This window comes from Anolis carolinensis, unplaced genomic scaffold (assembly GCF_035594765.1).
Source record: "Anolis carolinensis isolate JA03-04 unplaced genomic scaffold, rAnoCar3.1.pri scaffold_8, whole genome shotgun sequence".
Taxonomy (NCBI): domain Eukaryota; kingdom Metazoa; phylum Chordata; class Lepidosauria; order Squamata; family Dactyloidae; genus Anolis; species Anolis carolinensis.
The window spans coordinates 20,068,929-20,089,246 of NW_026943819.1; the positions used below are offsets into that span (position 1 = coordinate 20,068,929).

At 41.9% G+C, this 20,318-nt stretch overlaps 1 protein-coding gene across 1 annotated transcript; it reads right to left on the bottom strand.

Annotated features, from left to right (window-relative positions):
• Positions 1 to 244: 244 nt before the first annotated feature.
• On the bottom strand, positions 245 to 16,930 carry kcnj1 (potassium inwardly rectifying channel subfamily J member 1). Its single transcript, XM_003223159.4, has 2 exons — positions 16,720 to 16,930; positions 245 to 1,424 (listed from the first exon to the last, which is right to left on the bottom strand). Exon 2 carries the CDS (start codon positions 1,408 to 1,410, stop codon positions 292 to 294), a length of 1,119 nt encoding a protein of 372 aa, XP_003223207.1. The 5' UTR covers positions 1,411 to 1,424; positions 16,720 to 16,930; the 3' UTR covers positions 245 to 291.
• Positions 16,931 to 20,318: the final 3,388 nt, after the last annotated feature.

Consider the following 20,318-nt stretch of genomic DNA (forward strand, 5'->3'; position numbering starts at 1 on the left):
CTATTCCCCTATTGATGCAGGCCAGAATCCCATTGGCTTTTTTAGCTGCTTGGCAGGGGGGTTGGACTGGATGGCCCATAAGGTCTCTTCCAACTCTACTATTCTATGATTCCACGATTCTATGAATGTAATATGATGTTCAGCTTCCAGGAAATTGCCTACTATGTAACTAACTATGGTTAGGTTAAGAATATTATCCAAACTATAATGTTCTTCTGTGCAAAAATTAAGAATACAATCCAGATTTTGGACAAATATCAATTTTATCAAAAAAGTACGAACTTGAGTCTGTTACATTTTTGTGTCACTGGTTTCACTGATTTCTTGCAACACAAAGCCATGATTATCATATCCCATCTTTGCTTTGGCTTTAGCATCTTTCTCATTGTAGAGGCAAAAGGCACAATGTGGCGTTTCTACTGGCACGGGTTTGCCGAAGTTGTGAAAGTCCACCCTGTACTTCCCTTCTTTGGTCTTGGAAACAATGGGGGCAAAACGGTAGCCCCACAGTACCTCCTCGGCAATATATGATGTCCTCACTTGGCATGTTGCACTGGTAGATTCCACTGTCCCATCTAGAAACACCACCAGCTCAAAGTCATGCTGATGGATGGTGTCTGCTGTCATGTCAAAGAAGGGACTATGCTTGTCAATGATATGATAAATGGTCAAGGGACAAATGAAGAACAGGTTCTCGTTGCCAGTATCAACAACAAAGTCTGTGTTGACTTGGTCCAGGATTATAGTCTCTCCTTCAGGTGTGACGGTGGTTTTCAAGAGCTTTCCATAGATGTGACTCCCAATCAGAAGACTTTTTCTGAGGTTGGCCACCCTAATGAGGAGACACAGTTTCCCGCCTCGTTTGCTGATGACGGCATTCTTACTGAACGTTATGGTTTTTGCCCTCTTTTTGGGCCTAGAGATCTTGGCCAAGATAGCCCCACACATAAAGGAGTTTATGATAACTCCTAGGATAGACTGGAAAATCAACAGAAAAATGGCAGTGGCACACTGTTCCGTAACACACCTGAAGCCATAACCAATTGTGACCTGGGTCTCCAAGGAGAACAAGAAAGCAGAAGTCAAGCCATTGATGTTGTCTACACAAGGAGTGTGATTCTTTGAAGGTCTGAACTCTGGCAGGTCGTTGTGCATGTATGCCACTACATACCACAGGAGTCCAAAGAGGAACCAGCTCCCTAAAAATGCAGAAATGAAGATAGTCATTTTGTACCTCCACCGGAGATCCAAGACAGTAGTCCAGATGTCAACCAAGAAGACGAGCCTTGACTGTTCCTCTACATTGCCAAACTCTATGTTGCACCTTCCATCTTTTGATACAAGCCGTGATCGTCTTCTCTTGTGTCCTGCCATATGACGGGCAAAATTCTTCTGCAGGTATTTAAACATCCCCACAAACCACTCTAGGTAAAAGAGAAATAACACAGAGTATACATCAGCGATGCCTGTGGCTATTTTTGTGTGTGTATATATTTCACACAAATAGGAGCTTGATCATTTGGAAAGCATTCCAGTATCTACAGAAAGAAACAAATGCAAAATAACCTGAGGGAGCATTCCATAGTGGTACTTAGCCCAGGAAGGTACAAAAATGTGAATAATATCTACCTCAAGACCCCACTGTAAAGGAGCTAAGTATGCATTATGCTCCGCTTTCATGCAGAAGCAAAGAAAAGTCACAAGAAGGTCACACAATGGCATGCTTTGCTCTCTATTATTATAGTACATGCTTGAAGATGATGGCAGAGTGAAGTGCTGGATTACCTCTGATGGTAAGTACTGGCAGCATAAATATTTGATTTGTGATATGTATTATTTATTTATTAATTATTTTATTTACAGTATTTATATTCCGCCCTTCTCACCCTGAAGGGGACTCAGGGCAGATCACAATGTACATATATGGAAAACATTCAATGCCATTAGACAAACAACACACACAGAGACAGACACAAAGGCTATTTAACTTCCCAGCTTCTGGTTTTGTGAGGGTATGCTTGATTCCGGCCACAGGAGGAGCTGCTGCTTCATCATGGGGCCGGGCTGTGGCGCAGGCTGGTGAGCAGCCTGCTGCAATAAATCACTCTGACCATAAGGCCATGAGTTCGAGGCCAGCCCGTGGCGGGATGAGCACCCGTCAATTAAAAAATAAAAAATAGCCCCTGCTCGTTGCTGACCTAGCAACCCGAAAGATAGTTGCATCTATCAAGTAGGAAATAAGGTACCACTTATAAAAGTGGGGAGGCAAGTTTAACTAATTTACAACGTTGGAATGAGGAAGTGCCGTCAGAGTGGATGATGAAGCAGCTGCTCCCCCCTGTGGCCAGAATCAAACATCCCCTCAGGAGAAGGTTAAATTGCCTCTGCGTCTGTCTGTCTCTGTCTCGGTTCTATGTGTATATGGGCATTGAATGTTTGCCCTATATGTATATAATGTGATCCGCCCTGAGTCCCCTTCGGGGTGAGAAGGGCGGAATATAAATACTGTAAATAAATAAATAAATAAGCAGTCCCTAAATTTTCCTACTTGACAGATGCAACTGTCTTTCGGGTTGCTTAGGTCAACAATGAGCAGGGCTATTTTTTATTTTAATTATCGGGTGCTCACTCCAACACGGGCTGGCCTTGAACTTATGACCTCTTGGTCATAGTGATTTATTGCAGATAGCTACTAACCAGCCTGCACCACAGCCCAATTGGCCCTTATAGTTATAAGGGCCCAATTGTTCATGCAAGCCATCACATGAGGGTGATGAGCGATGCAAGTGATGTGTTTGTACGGACTCTGCAATATTCTCACAGGCTTGGCATGGCCTCTGAGTCAAGGGTCCAATGCTTTAATGTAGTGCTGAACCAAAAGAATGCCAACGTGATCCTTCAGAGCACATGGCAACCTTAAACACATGGCTGAAGGCCAGGAATGAAACAAATCCGGAACGTCTTATTTGAATCCAGACAGGGATATTACTATTTCATTTACCCAATTATTCTGTTTCCTATGTTCCTAGTCAGCTAGTAAAAGCCCTACAGCCATTTTTGTTCTGAACTGACATTATGGCTCAAAGGTATGGGGGGAGGTCTAGTTAAATGTTAAACAAACATGTGGTCACAGGAAGAGGAGGAAGGTCATTTGCTTCCTTCCCACACAGAGACCAAAAGCTCTCCTTCCTTACATTCACTTCAACCACTGACCTGAAAATAAAACATCCCAGTTTGACAAACCAGTCCTGTGTTTTAAATGTTGGTTTTTCCTCATGCTTTTCCTCCCCTATCCCTATTCTAGAGCCTTAATGTATATAAATCCCACCCTTTTGATGACATTATGTTTATGCATCAATTTCCATGGTCTCCAAGAAGCTGTCATAGCTTTGGAAATAGTTGTGATTCATCAGGGAAACTGCCTTATGTTTGCATTTAGTGTTGAACTGAAGAATTATCAAGGTGCGCAAGCATGTTGCAGTTCACAAAGCCTTTGACCAAAAAGACTCTTTCTTATGAAGGCTTTTTTCATGAATGCCCTAACACACCATCCACTCTTTAAAGGATTGTTGTTGTTGTTTTTGTTTTTGTTGTTGTTATTATTATTATTATTATTATTATTATTATTATTATTATTATTATTAGCATTAGCATTAGCATTAGCATTAGCATTAGGAGGATGGTGAAAGAGAACTGAAGAAACACAAATTTTAATGTTGAATTCCAGCATTAAAAATATAACAAAGTTTCAATTCAGAATAATTGGGATTATAGAAGGTAAAGGTTTCCCCTGATATTAAGTCCAGTCATGTCTGACTCTGGGGGGTTGGTGCTCATCTCTATTTCTAAGCCGAAGAGCCGGTGTTGTCCATAGACACCTCCAAGGTCATGTGGCCGGCATGACTGCATGGAGCGCTGTTACCTTCCCGCCAGAGCGGTACCTATTGATCTACTCACATTGGCATGTTTTCAAACTTAACTAATTAACTTAATTAACTAACTTAATTAATTAACTTGATTAATTAACTTAATTAATTGGGATTATACCCTAACGAATACTATTGCCATGTGTGTCTACCAAAGACAAATAAGTTAAGAAGCAGAAACCCCTAAAATTCCTTACTTAGCATTAATGAAAAGCAAAAAAGAGAGAACATTGCATATTGCATTGGTTTCAGCATTTGTCTAGGACTCTGGGAGACCAGGGTTAATGCACTTTGGGCAAGTCACATACTCTCAGCCTCATAGGAAGGCAAACCCTCTCAGAACAAACCTTGCCCAGAATGGTTCACCTTAGGATTCCTAAAAGGTCCCAAATGTCTTTGCTTAGTCATATGAGATTTCCTCGCTGTTTCATTTCATATACACATGTATAGTAGGCTTGTGCATTAAGGAAGCATCCTTCCTGGGACCCTATTCTTAGACACAGCTTGCGTAAGACATATCACAGAGTTCTTCTATTCTGATTGGCCCAACAGGCAGGGCTCACAGGGAAACCCCAGGCAAATTAACGAAACATTAAGAGACAATTAGAGAATGGGCCAACAATGGTTCGAATTACATTGCTGGTTGTTCTGTGAGACAATGTCTCAGAATGCGTATCAAAAAGCCAGAACAATCCGAAATAAATCCGATATACGATTCAAAATGATTTTTGGACATGTCTAATATGCATATTGAACTGCTCTTTCTTTTCTTCTTCTTCTTTTTCTGCAATATAGAAACCTATCCCAATTTTTTTCCATGCTATTCCTGCTTCTGCTGCCACATTTTCTGTTGGGAAAACAATCTCTCTAGGAGCAAGTACACTTAAAAAACTGTCTTCAGAGCAAATTGGTTAGAATTTATAGTCACCTGAAACATGTAACTAAAACCAAGGAGAGAAACATATCAGAATATTACTTTTTAAGTTGCCCAGTTATGCAGCTTTTCGTGTTCCTTGTCAGCTAGGGAAAGCCCTACAGCCATTTTTGTTCTGACCTTATGCTACTGCTGAGAACTAAGGTGAGGGGGTCCAGTTAAACTTTAAACAGGTATGTGATCATAGAAAGAGGATAAAGCCTATTTCCCACCCTGCAAAAAAGAGTATATATCTCACAAGCAATTCTAGGGGGACAGCAGCAGTTCACAAGTGCTTGAGCCATGAAATGCATAAATGACTGCATGTTTTAGGGAGAGAGCCAGCATGGTGTGGTGGTTTGAGAGTTATACTATGACTCTGGAGACCAGAGTCTGAATTCCCACTCAGACATGGAAACCTATTGGGTGACTTTGAGTAAGTCACAGTCTCAGCAATCCCCCCCCCCCCCCCACACACACACACACAAACCAAATCTTGTTAACCCAAAGAGATGTTCTTCTCAGGGTCACCATAAGGCAGAAGTGACTTGGAAACACACAACAATAATGCCAGAAGGTTGCTAGCTGTTATAAGTAAGAACTAGAGATCCTTACTCGTGTGAACCCATAATTAGGTTTTGAGGATTTAAGGTCTGAGCCGCTAAACAATTGATGCCATAGCAGAGTGATATTCAGTATTTTTGTGGAGAGAAATATAGCAGCCTTGAAGCCTATTTCTCAGCTTCCCACCATGGAAGACCCTCAGTTGGATTGGACGGATCTTTAACCTGATCCAGAAGAGTGCCTGGTATTTCTTGGGAGAAGTATTTATTTATTTATTTATTTATTTACAGTATTTATATTCCGCCCTTCTCACCCCGAAGGGGACTCAGGGCGGATCACATTATGTACATATAGGGCAAACATTCAATGCTCATAAACACATTGATCCAAGACAAAGACAGACAGACAGATAGACTCAGAGGCAATTTAACCTTCTCCTGAGGGGATGTTCAATTCTGGCCACAGGGGGGAGCAGCTGCTTCATCATCCACTCTGATGGCACTTCCTCACTTCCTCATTCCAACTTTTTCAACCCATGAGTCTTGACACAAGTTCTAGCACCAGAACACTGAGTTTAGCTGAAAGAAATATTTAGTTCCCCTTCCCCTGATATATAATGTATTGTTTATTATTATTTATTTACAGTATTTATATTCCGCCCTTCTCACTTCGAAGGGGACTCAGGGCGGATCACATTATATACATAAAGGGCAAACATTCAATGCCCATAAACACATCGAACCGAGAGAGAAACAGACGCAGAGGCAATTTAACCTTCTCCTGAGGGGATGTTCGATTCTGGCCACAGGGAGGAGCAGCTGCTTCATCATCCACTCTGATGGCACTTCCTCACTTCCTCATTCCAAGTCGTAAATTAGATAAACTTGCCTCCCCACTTTTATAAGTGGTACCTTATTTCCTATTTGATAGATGCAACTATCTTTCGGGTTGCTAGGTCAGCAACGAGCAGGGGCTATTTTTTATTTTTAATTGACGGGTGCTCACCCCGCCACGGCTGGCCTCGAACTCATGACATCATGGTCAGAGTGATTTATTGCAGCAGCTGTTTACCAGCCTGCGCCACAGCCCGGCCCCAAGTATATCAAGTGTCCTTCAACTAGCAATAATTGCCAAATGACAAACTGTCCCATTGTCCGATCTTCCCTTTCAGTGTGGAGTCACAACAGAGGGTTGAAGATGTCTTCATTTGGCACGCTATCAATTCAGCAAAATGACAGGATGGAGTTTTTCACTGAACTCTGGGTGAGGATGCCACTGCAGCATATTCTTTCCATATAACAACTCATTGCAAATGAAAAACAAGCAGAAGAGGGAAACTAAATTTATTCTAAGCTTACACTACCCTTTACTAGTGTTCTACTTGCAGAGATTTGTATTTTTGTTGTCATTATAGAGGGAATCTTTGATCTCCTAGCTAAATACTGATAATGTGGCAAATCCCATCCATTATGACATCAAACTTGAATCTTTTATGACTAAATCCAAGAGATAATTCTTCTGCTTCACCAGTGTATTGTCAGGGGACAGAGTGCTATCAGTTGACAGAAACACTGGCAAAGACAGAAAGGGATTAGCAACATTGGAGCAGAAAATACAAACACCTTTCTTTCTTTCTTTCTTTCTTTCTTTCAAAAAATACAGCTATTTTAGGGGAGAATATGAGATATGTTGCCTGATACATTCATCAAATTTCTTGCTTCAAATCAGTAAGATTCAAATCAAATCCTTCTTAAGATTAGCATTTATAGTTTACATGTGATATGAGCAGTTTTTAGGTCCCCTTTTGAGAAAGAGGTTATGTAACTCATGTTGTATAATGCAGAATCTTAGTAAAGACACTCATTCATTTTCAATCAGCAAACAGTAACCCACACGTGTCATATTTCATTTTCTGATATATCTATTAATTGCTTAGGCAGGAAGGGGCACAAAGAGTCTCGCTGACTTTGCAATTCATTGGTTTTAAATGAGTGTCCCTTGGCATCTTCTCTCTTTCAAATAATAAGGCATATTCAGCTAAATGTCACCCATTATCACTCCTCTAGAAAATAAAGCTGTTTGTCCTTTACCAATATGCAGAGCAGAAATTCCCCATTTGTATCCTTTGACATACCAACTTGCTCTCAGAAGACCATTAGCCTGCCACAGCTAATAAAATAACGATAAGGATATGCAAGAAAATGCATTATGTTATGCCTGACCATTGGTCAGTTTGCTCACTGTTGCTTATACTTAAAGTTGGACGCTTCCCAGGATATCCTACTTTGATGGGTTCTCTGAATCCACTGTGAGCGTTGGAACCAACTCAGACTCTGATATTTAATATTAGCCATGACCAAGTTTGCTGCTGTCTTTTTCCAGTAACTCTATGTGGAAAAAAATGAAATACACAGATACAGGATGGGTGACACCTGGCTTGACAAGAGCCCATGTGAAAGGATCTAGGACAGGCATGGGCAAACTTCAGCCCTCCAGGTGTTTTGGACTTCAACTCCCACAATCCTAACAGCCTACCATTTGCAGTTGTGTGAGTTGAAGTCCAAAAGGGAGATGGGGCGATAGCCTGCCCCCATGGCCGGAACCAAAGTCCCCAAGATGTTGAAGATGGGAAAAGCCTATATACACCTCTAGGTAAAGGTTTTCCCCTGACGTTAAGTCCAGTCATGTCTGACTCTGGGGGTTGGTGCTCATCTCCATTTCTAAGCCGAAGATCCAGCGTTGTCTGTAGAAACCTCCAAGGCCATGTGGCTGGCATGACTGCATGGAGTGCCATTACCTTCCCGCTGGAGCGGTACCTATTCATCTACTCACATTTGCATATTTTCGAACTGCTAGGTTGGCAGGAGCTGGGGCTAACAGCTATACACTAGCCGGGCTGTGGCGCTACTGACTAATCACTACTGACCGAGAGGTCATGAGTTCGAAGCCCGGGTCGGGTTAAGCCCCCGACCATTAAATAGCCCGGCTTGCTGTTGACCTATGCAGCCCTGAAAGACAGTTGCATCTGTCAAGTAGGGAAATTTAGGTACGCTTTATGCAGGAGGCTAATTTAACTAATTTACAATACCATAAAACTGCCAACAAAACACGAGGAAAGGAATGAGGAAGTACAGCCACTAGTGGATGGTGAAGTAACAGCTCCCCCTGTGGCCGGAATCGTGAAGCTGGAAAAATGTTACAATGCCTCTGTGTCTGTCTATACTGTATGTTGTTTGTCTGTTGGCATTGAATGTTTGTCATATATGTGTTCATTGTAATCCGCCCTGAGTCCCCTTCGGGGTGAGAAGGGCGGAATATAAATACTGTAAATAAATAAATAAATAAATAAATAAAACACCTCTATCTATGCACAATTGTCTGTCTTGTCAGTGTATAAACAGCACTGAATGTTTGCCATATATGTATGTTCTGTGATCTGACCCGAGTCACCTTCAGGGTGAGAAGGGCGGAATATAAATACTGTAAATCTATATATAAAAAAGGGTAATGGAATCCCGGCACCGGACAAAACAACTAAACTAAATGCCCCACAACTTCGAAAATTGACAGCACATCCTCTCATCCACGCCTCTATGTTCATACAACAACAGAAAATAAAAATAAAAATAAAGTCCTAGCCACAGCAACGTGTGGCCGGGCACAGCTAGTAAATAATAAATAAATAAAACACCGGGAGGGCCAAAGTTTGCCCATGCCTGATTTAGGAGTTTTAGAAAAGCTCAAGGAGAACATGAATCAGCAGTACATGAATCTTGGATGGCAGTTAAAAAAGTCAATGCAATTCTAGGCTACCTCAATAGAAGTATAGTATCAAGGGAAGTAATAATACCCCTTCTGTACCTGCTTACTACAGGTGTCACAAACAACTGGAGAATTAAGATGCTTCAGTGTTGCTACAGTGCAGAGAGGAGCTGACGTAGCTGGATATGAGATCTTTGGTTTCTGTTCTTGGGTAGTAAATAAATGCAATTGCTCACATACTTTCTAGGTACCATCTGTTTGCCTTGCCAGCCCTAGGAAGTCTGAAGGCTTCTATTGTTGGAGCAGGAGCTCTGCTAGCACCACCTCACTTTCACACAGACTTGCACACCCACGAAAGTCTAGCTCTTTATATAATTAACTTCACAGGTCCTGATGACTTGCCAGAAGTAAAAGAAATGAGAAGGAGAGAGAGAGCAGTTTGTTCAAGGAGATTAGCAAGGATATAATGAATAACTAAATGCATCTCATTAGCAAGGGATGAACCATGGAAAAGGCAATCTAAGAGCATGTAGAGCTGGTTTCCGGCAGGCAGTCACCCGTGTGCCCGTGTTCCTCTTCCCTGTTCCCATTTTAGTTTTGTCTGATATGCTTTTTTGCATCACTGTATTCTGACATCATGAGTCATAAGCACTGATGAACCCTAACATTTGTTTCCTGCTAGTGATGTAAATGGCTCTTTTTCATTCCAATCCATCCACAAAGCAACCCTGCAAAGGAAATCAGGTTGAGAAAGAGGAGCACAAGGCCACGAGTTTCAACTGAGTTTCATGGCTCAGCCAGGGCTAGGAACTGGATCTGGCAAATCCCAGTCCAAAACCTTCACCATCTCACTAACCTGCTTCTGATTCATTGATCCCTATCTTGGTGTAACAGTGCTATTTGCAAGGAAGAGATTAAAATGTTTAATCAAGAAGTGTAACAAATTAACAGATCCCAGCCTTTTGTAAAGCACTCGGTGTCTCTGCTGCTCCTCACCCCCATACAAAGGTTATTTGGGAAACAAAGCGTGGGGAGAAAAAGATTTATAGGTTTGTTTTCATTTGGATCTCTTTCTTGAAAATCTTTTTTTCCCTCTCATTTCACTTACTGGGGGAAATTTCTGCTTCTTTTTTCAATTTGGAATCTTCTATGCATTTGACTAAGGAGCTGCTGAACTTGCAGACCGAAAGGTCCTAGGTTCAAATCCCGGGAGCGGCATGAGCGGCCGCTGTTAGCTCCAGCTTCTGCCAACCTAGCAGTTTGAAAACATGCCAATGTGAGTAGATCAATAGGTACTGCTCCGGTGGGAAGGTAACAGCGCTCCCAGTAGCTTGTGAGACCTGCAATGATACTTCCTTTGCTCTGAATTAATTCATTTCACTTTACTAATAAGCTGCATGACTGTTAAACTTCTTTGGACAACATAGGAGGTCATATGTGACCTGTGGTCTGTATGTTGTTTTATCACCGAAGATTTGTTAGGATGGGATATGGACACTTCTTGCATGCCTTCTTTCAACAGTCATGTCCAAAGCATGATGAGAATTTTTCTGAAGACTAGCACACAATGCCCTTCTTTTGGGAGTTCTACTATTGACTAAGGAGCCCCGGGGGCAAAGTGTGCTAAAGCACTGAGCTGCTGAACTTGCAGACCGAAAGGTTCCAGGTTCAAATCCCGGGAGCGGAGTGAGCGCCCGCTGTTGGCTCCAGCTTCTGCCAACCTGGCAGTTCGAAAACATGCCAATGTGAGTAGATCTATGGGTACCACTCTGGCGGGAAGGTAACGGTGCTCCATGCAGTCATGCCGGCCACATGACCTTGGAGGTGTCTACGGACAATGCTGGCTCATCGGCTTAGAAATGGAGATGAGCACCAACCCCCAGAGTCAGACATGACTAGACTTAACGTCAGGCGAAACCTTTACCTTACTATTGACTATCCAGTCAAGATGGGATTTTCTCATGTGCTTGGAAAAAGTGCAGCCACCACAAAGGCAAAACAGTGAATCACCTTTGCAGGAGAAGATGTTCTAAGAAATTTGATGACACTCATTTGACAGATGCGTCCCACATTTGCATAGTATAATGCAGACTCATGAATTTACATGGTTGTGGAATGAAAAATTAGAGGAATGTAAAGAAGGAAAACAAGATGTTTTTCCTCCATTCCTTCTCCAGATCAGTGATCTATGCATCTCTATCAGCTGTTGGCTTTGGGAGAAGGATCAGATGTAGCATTTCACATTTCAACTGCATGAATGCTTTTCAGATTGGTACAAATGTCTTCACACCCTGACATAAATTCAGAACTCTATGTCCGGAGATCAACCTTCTGACTAATAATAATACATATGGGAAAAAGAAATTCTACCATAAGGTTTCAAGCATAAATTTCTTATCCCCAGATAGTCTCAAAGGTGCTTTAAAGTCTTCTAATGCTGAACTAGACTAACACATCTACAAATCATGCCTATTCTAACCTAGGAAAGCACTTGACCATTGTGGGAAAAGGTATTTCCTAGCTTTTGGAGAATAATTCCCCTTACTTCTGCTTTATCCATATGCTTCTATTAGTGTTTGGTATTCTTTATTTAGGAGCCCCTGACTGCGCAGCTGGTTAAACTGCAGAGCTGCTGCACTTATTATTTATTTAATATATTTATATCCCGCCCTTCTCACCCCAAAGGGGACTCAGAGTGGCTTACAAATTAAATTTACATACAATATTACATTATTAGCATAGCACAAAACTGGCAATAAATTACTATATTGTACTATATCAATATATTGTAATATTATTATTATTATATATATAATATATAATATATTGCTGATCACAAAGTCGGCAGTTCAAATCTGGGTAGCGGGGTGAGCTCCCACTGTCAGCCCCAGCTTCTGCCAACCTAGCAGTTCAAAAACATGCAAATACGACCTTGAAGGTGTCTATGGACAATGCCAGCTCTTAGGCTTAGAAATGGAGATGAGCACTGACCCCCAGAGTTGGACAGACTAGACTTAATGTCAGGGGAAAGCCTTTACCTTTGCCTACTGTATTCTTTATTTACTTCTGTGGGTTCCAAATGCATAAAGTCCCCTTCAGGGTGAGAAGGGCGGAATATAAATACTGCAAATAAATAAATAAATAAATATTTTTGTGTTGGTGAAATGGAGATGTTGAAATGTTTTGCCAAATTGCAGAACTTGAACAAAGTAAACATTACCTATTTTAAAATTGCAGTGAATTATTACTAGGGCTCTGCAGCTGAAACTCAACTGCAGACATAAAATCCGATTGTGATTCTTCATCCTTTCTGAAACTAGCTATTTGAAGCCTCTGTTTTACCACTGCTTTGGCATTTAGCTCAGGCTCTTCCATCAGGCAATGGAAGACAAACAGTCTTTAGCTTGCTGCATTTATACTCTCAGAGATGACATAAGTTACAGCAGCTCACAAAATCCTAAACCAATGTGATACATTATCGCATGAAGCCACCATCCCACAGCAGCACATGATCATGGATAGCAGCACTTACCAGGATGATCACGTTCACTATCAGACATCTCCACAGTTGTGGTCCCATAGCCGAACTTCCAGTTGGCTTCATAGCTTTGCCCTGTCTCAATTCTGCTTCTGTGTGATTTTTCTTTTAAAAAGGAACTTTGAAATTCCAGCAAAGGTCAATCAAATAAAAAAGAATAAAAAAGAAACCAGAACACTAGGTTTTGCTAGTGTTCAAACATGTCAAGTTGAACCACTTTAGCAAATATCCTTGAGCAAGAATTCTTTTTTGCACTTTGTCAAAATTGGAGCACAACTTTGGAAACGCTGGGAAATAATTCCAGAACATCCTTGGCAGTGCTGCTGGACTTGAGTTGCTTCTACAAATGGCCATCCCCTTGTATTCACAGCTAGGGGTATTTAGATCCAATCCATTAAGTTTTGACTTTTAAATATTTCCACCCCCTTCCAGAATTATATTGATAATTTCATTCTGGGATATCTAGCATGCTTGGACATTCCAAACAATGTAAAAGAACTGAGGGCAAAAAGGGCAAAAATTAGTAGTCCTTCTCCATACAAATTCCACTATGGGTACATTTAGTCTAAGTCTCTAATCTGTTTAAATTAAAACCAATTGAGGCTCTTAGTACATTGTGTACAAAATTATTAATGGCTGCATTTGTAATCACAAATGCAAAGTAACTTTTCACATTTCTTTTGCTTATGAGCCATTTCACACGAGCGACCCACTTAATAGGTCAATAACTCATGCAGTGTAGCTTGAAAATTGGTAATGTTTTGCAAATCAGTTGTGCTTGCAGAAGATGTTAGAAATACAAAACAAGCATGTGCATACATATGCGCATATACACAAGGGTAAAGGATAGGAATGGATGAGATGCTTTACAAATCAAAAAGTTTGGCAAAGTTCTCTGATCAGGTCCGTTCCATTTATGCTGGGCTACAATCCCCATCACCTCCAGGCAGGTTGGACATGTGAATTGTAATTTATTTATTTATTTATTTACAGTATTTATATTCCGCCCTTCTCACCCCAAAGGGGACTCAGGGAGGATTACAATGAACACATATATGGCAAACATTCAATGCCAACAGACAAACAACATACAGTATAGACAGACACAGAGGCATTTAACATATTTTTCCAGCTTCACGATTCTGGTCACAGGGTGAGCTGTTGCTTCACTGTCCACTAGTGGCTGTACTTCCTCATTCCTTTCCTCGTGTTTTGCTGGCAGTTTTGTGATGCTGTAAATTAGTTAAATTAGCCTCCCGCATAAAGCGTACCTAAATTTCCCTAATTGACAGATGCAACTGTCTTTTGGGGCTGCATAGGTCAACAGCAAGCCGGGCTATTTAATGGCTGGGGGCTTAACCCGACCCGGGCTTCGAACTCATGACCTCTCGTTCAGTAGTGATTTATTGCAGCTGGTTACTAGCCAGCTGCGCCACAGCCCGCCACAGTCCAACACATGTTGCATGCTCTAGGTTCAGGAAGACCTTTCATAGTTGGGACAGAAAGACATTATTTTAGATTTTAAGGAGATAACTGAAGGAGGAAGTGAAACTGTTAGCTCATACTTTCCAGCATTTCACAGATTATAAACCAGGACAGGTGTGGCCAAGCAACATTAGAGTGTGGTCAAGCTGGCAAACGTTGTTTGATAGGAAAAACAGACAAGCTAGGAGTTTGCTTTTGCCTAAGGAGAAAGGTTTTGCCTTCCTGACCTCTCCTTCCTGCTGATTTAATTGAGCATAAACTTATTTTGCACTTTGAAGTAATTTAAAACAATTGAAGTAAGCTGTGGGGACAAAGAGGGAAAGTGGGAAGAGAACACAGAAACAAAGACATTTTAAAAGCATCTGAAAAAGTGGAAACTTTTTATTAGAACTGTCCTTGCCAAATCCGTACAGTTGAAGGTCACGGCGGCTTTCACCATGGCTAAGAGAGAAAGGTATACTGTATTATTTAGAGTCTAAAAAATGAGAAAGTCCCAATCATTTTAGAGATGCCAGATCTAATGCCAAAATAGCTAACCAAATAAAACAACTTTGCCTTGATTTAACTAAGGAGTGGCCTGCAGTAATCTGACCTTTGAAGCAAGTCGTGAATGGAATCGCTGTGACTGCAAACAAGCTCTGGACTTGGGCCTTAAACAGGACACTAAATTATCTTACCTTTCCCAAATACTAGAGGTCAGTCAATCTTGAAAGCTTCATAAACAAAAACTGCAGCCTGAGCCTGTTTGCATTTGATGTGTTTTATTTAAAGATGGAGACATTGTATTGTTCTCATTGTACTGGCTTGGATGTATTTTCTCAGATTTTAGCATTATCTGCCCTTATTGACTCAAGGAGATTCGACTTTATGGTGACCTTAATGCAAACCTATCACAGGGTTTTCTTGGCAAGACTTGTTCCCCTCTGTTTGCCACTGCCTTTCTCGGAGGCTGAGAGAATGTTTTGTTGCCTTTCTTTTGGCATGGGGAAACAGAGCATAATGAAGACTCATTTTGAAAGCAGCTTAATGAATAGATGCTGAAAGCAAATACTGTAATGAAACAATAAATAATGTGCATGATTTTTTTTTAAAAAAAAAACTCTTAAAGTACTGGGGTTACACTTCCATTGAGCCACCACCCAATAGAAGAAAATACATATAAATTGAACTACAGTAGAGTCTCACTTATCCAACATAAACAGGCCGGCAGAATGTTGGATAAGTGAATATGTTGGATAATAAGGAGGGATTAAGGAAAAGCCTATTAAACATCAAATTAGGTTATGATTTTACAAATAACACATCATGTTATACAACAAATTTGACAGAAAAAGTAGTTCAATATGCAGTAATGCTATGTAGTAATTACTGTATTTATGAATTTAGCACCAAAATATCACGATGTATTGAAAACAGTGACTACAAAAATGCGTTGGATAATCTAGAATGTTGGATAAGCGAGTGTTGGATAAGTGAGACTCTACTGTATCTAGGATTACCTTTTTTAAATGCCAGTTTCATACAGAGTGATCACTCCAAAAGGCATTATTTTTTTAAAAGGTCCAATAATTAGCTTTTTAAAAACTCATATCACCTGACATTGTTTTTTGTCTCACACTTGCATGTAAGAATTTAGAGAATTATTCATGAGACATCTGTTTCATTCATGCAGCATCCTTTCACAATGGATTGACCCAATGTTACATATGACATTTGTGTCTCTATTTACATTATTTACAGTATTTATATTCCGCCCTTCTCACCCCGAAGGGGACTTAGGGCGGATCACATTATACACATACAGGGCAAACATTCAATGCCCATAAATACATTGAACCAGAGACAATTTAACCTTCTCCAAAGGGGATGTCTGATTCTGGCCACAGGGGGAAGCAGCTGCTTCATCATCCACTCTGATGGCACTTCCTCACTTCCTCATTCCAACATTGTAAATTAGTTAAACTTGCCTCCCTACTTTTTATAAGTGGTACCTTATTTCCTACTTGATAGATGCAACTATCTTTCGGGTTGCTAGGTCAGCAACGAGCAGGGGCTATATTTTATTTTTAATTGACGGGTGCTCACCCCGCCACGGGCTGGCCTCGAACTCATGACCTCATGGTCAGAGTGATTTATTGCAGCAGCTGCTCACCAGCCTGCACCACAGCCCGGCCCCACATTCATTCATGTAGAGACCGTCCTTGGTCTCTACATGAATGAATGCAAACCTAGAGCTAGCTACAACACATTGCTATGACTCTTCTGCATCCCAAAGCTTGGAGAAGTCACTTTTGTAAAGTAGCTTGGCTCGGAGATTCCAAAACTGCAACTTCCCCAATAATTGGGCCACCCATTTGCCCATTTCATTGGTCCTTATCTGAGAAGATTTTAAGTAGTTAAGAAACCACTTAGCCAAAGTGCAGTCTATGCGCTAGAGATAACAGAAGCTTCCAAAAAGTCCCGTCCTGTCTGAGAGTGGTGCCAGGACTAATCTGTAAGATCAAGAATCCGCGGATAATTTCTTCTCTTACCTTCTTCACCGAACAAGGAAGAATTCTACAAGGAAAGGAAGAGAAACCACCGTCCTCCTTTTGACTTTCCTGATCTAGCCTTTGGTACCTGGGAAGCTGTAACTTTAATCCCTGTGTTGATTTGAACGCTGGCTTTCTCCATCCAATGAAAAGCAGTTCAAGACCTCCTTGGTATTTATGAATCAAAGTGTTAGTTCAAACTGGTTGCCAGCTCATCTATATGCAATGGCACTATTAGGAGCATAGTTTATTCTGTAATTTTGTCGAAAGGGAAGAGGAGTGGCTGTCTTAAAGGGTTTAGATACAGCAAAGCTGTCAAGCAGTTTTAAAGGGGGAAAACCCAGAAGACCTGTCCAGAAGGTAACCTGGTTTGTTTATTTAGGTTATTGGCTATGCATTTATCCTGTCCTGTATTGAATATGCTGAAGGCAGTATCTATAGCTCTTCTTCCCATTTTTTTCTTCATAATAGCCTTGCATCATAGGTCACATTAAGGCAGTGTTTCCCAACCTTTTTTTGAACAGGGACCACTCTCCAACATTAGTACCAAAAGGGTTACAAATCATTTTTTGGTCAACTTGAGATTAGGTTTGGTTATTTGGGGTGCTGATTCAGAACATTGCATTGGATAGACCACATCAGCTCTAGTTTCTAAGACAGAACATATGCCATCCAATAGTCAACATCTGCTTGACCACAGAAAATCATATTTAATAATTAGAGCTGATGTGGTCTATACAATGCAATTTTCTGAACCAGCACTCCAGATAACCCCAGGAACAGGCCTAAAATGAAGGTAAAGGTAAAGGTAAAGGTTTTCCCCTGACGTTAAGTCCAGTCATGTCTGACTCTGGGGGTTGGTGCTCATCTCCATTTCTAAGAGGAGGAGCCAGCGTTGTCCGTAGACACCTCCAAGGTCATGTGGCTGGCATGACTGCATGAAGCACTGTTACCTTCCCGCCAGGGCGGTACCTATTGATCTACTCACATTGGCATGTTTTCGAACTGCTAGGTTGGTAGGAGCTGGGGCTAACAGCGGGCGCTCATTCTGCTCCCGGGATTTGAACCTGGGATCTTTTGGTCTGCAAGTTCAGCAGCTCAGTGCTTTAACACACTGCGCTACCACCAGGGGCCCCTAAAAATGAAGACACCAAGGCATTTCTGCTTCCAGGTGCCACATGGAACTGCACCGCTCAGGGGAGGAAGGGAGGGAGGGAGGAGGAGAAGCAGCAGACAGGAGGCTTGTTGTCACAGCTTTCGTGGGTAGCCAGCCTCTCCCCTCCCAATATCCCCATTGTCTTGACATTATAAGAGGGTTTTGCAAAACCAGTCGCTCTCGTTGTAACGGTGTAATAACAGTGAGGCCGCAGACCATATTTTAGTTCTTGGGGACTACTGGTGGTCCATGGACCACAAGTTGGGAACCACTGCATTAAGGAAAAAGTTACTAGCTTATGGTCTAACTTACAAGTGATTAGTATAGGGAGTTTTATGCTTCAATGGAAATTAGTATCTAAATGGATATTGTGATTTGGCGTCCCAGTCCAGTACTCTGACCACAACATCACAAGGTCTCTGGTTCCAGTCTTTCCTTACTGCAGTGTTCTACAAATATTCTGCATTTATGGAAGTGTATCAGCACCCACTCATCCCTCAAGAAAATAAGTGCTTTGCAGTGCCAAGTGGAGAAAGGATCATTTTTGAAGTTCTAAAACCATTTAATTTGAAACAGGACTAAGCTTCATATGCCCTGCTCTCAGTGGCATTTATAGGCAAGATCAAATGCAGAGCCTGGGAAAGCATCGTTTCCAGAATTCACCTGGAGATGGTCCTTCAGTTAAAAGAGTGGGGTGAGGTTCACTCTCAGTATAACATCAAACCAAGAGCCTCTGTACTTTGTTTTTCCAGAATGTCAAAAAGAGCAACAAAGGTTCAATCCCAGTGTTTGTGGCAGCATTGAGGATCATGTTTCCACTTCAATATAGCTGCTATAAATAGGTCTTGCAAGGCCATCTGATTGCACCTGCATCAGATCACCTATTTCAAATTGACAGGTGAGAGGGCTATATTTGCCTACAGATATACACAATAGAATTATGAGTCCATATTTTGTTGAGAGATGATTTTATGGATCGCTGTTCCTTTTTAGGCTAAATTTGTGACAGATTCTTTTCGGCCATTGATTTGCTTTATGGTTGGGTAAAGATCTTTTAATATGGCAGGGACGTCTATGGAAAGCTCCCTGTCTTCCGGAAGGTGTTTTGGTGGGTTTGCGGGTATTTTGTGTGACCGCAAATCAGTATGTTGAGATCCTTGACCCTCTGCCAAGGTGACTAATGTGCCCCTTCCCAACTTTACTTAGTTGCCAATTCCTGGACTAGTACTTACTTACTTACTTAGGCGATCCCTCGTCGTTCGAGGACGATGGTCTTCCAACCTTGGTATCTTGGGCGTGTGTTCTTAGGTGACTGAAGAGACCGATTCTTGACCCGCATATTCTCCCGCAGTGAGGACATCGGTTTCCAGGTGGAAGGCGGTCCCGGTCGGGGTTAGCTTGACGCTCCTTCCTCTTGGCACGTTTCTCCCTTAAGCCCTCCGTTCGTGCCTCTTCAAACTCCGCAGCACTGCTGGTCACAGCTGACCTCCAATTAGAGCGCTCAAGGGCCAGGGCTTCCCAGTTCTCAGTGTCTATGCCACAGTTTTTAAGGTTGGCTTTGAGCCCATCTTTAAATCTCTTTTCCTGCCCTCCAACATTCCGTTTCCCATTCTTGAGTTCAGAGTAGAGGAGCTGCTTTGGGAGACGGTGATCGGGCATTCGGACAACGTGGCCAGTCCAACGGAGTTGATGGCGTAAGAGCATCGCTTCAATGCTGGTGGTCTTTGCTTCCTCAAGCACGCTGACATTTGTCCGCCTGTCTTCCCAAGAGATTTGCAGGATTTTCCTGAGACAACGCTGATGGAAACGCTCCAGGAGTTTGGTGTGACGTCTGTACACAGTCCACGTTTCGCAGGCATAGAGCAGGGTTGGGAGGACAATGGCTTTATAAACAAGCACCTTGGTCTCTCTACGGATGTCCCGGTCATCAAACACTCTCTGCTTCATACGGAAAAATGCTGCACTCGCAGAGCTCAGGCGGTGTTGTATTTCAGTGTCGATGTTGACTTTTGTGGAGAGGTGGCTACCAAGGTAGCGGAAATGGTCAACATTTTCTAATGTTGCACCGTTAAGCTGTATTCCTGGCTTTGCAGAGGGATTAGCTGGTGCCTGTTGGAAGAGCACTTTGGTTTTCTCGATGTTCAGTGAGAGGCCGAGCTTCTCGTATGCTTCTGCGAAGGTGTTTAGAGTGGCTTGTAGGTCTTCTTCTGAGTGCGCACAGACTACGTTGTCATCAGCATATTGGAGTTCTATAACAGATGTTGTGGTGACCTTGGTTTTGGCTCTCAGTCTGCTGAGGTTAAATAGCTTGCCATCTGTCCGATAGATGATTTCCACTCCGGTGGGAAGCTTCCCATCAACAAGGTGAAGTATCATAGCGATGAAGATGGAAAATAAGGTGGGGGCAATAACACATCCCTGCTTGACACCTGATTCAACCTTA

Excerpts from the sequence above, each read along its gene's own strand:
- kcnj1 (XM_003223159.4), bottom strand. The coding sequence starts at position 1,410 with ATGTTTAAATACCTGCAGAAGAATTTTGCCCGTCATATGGCAGGACAC.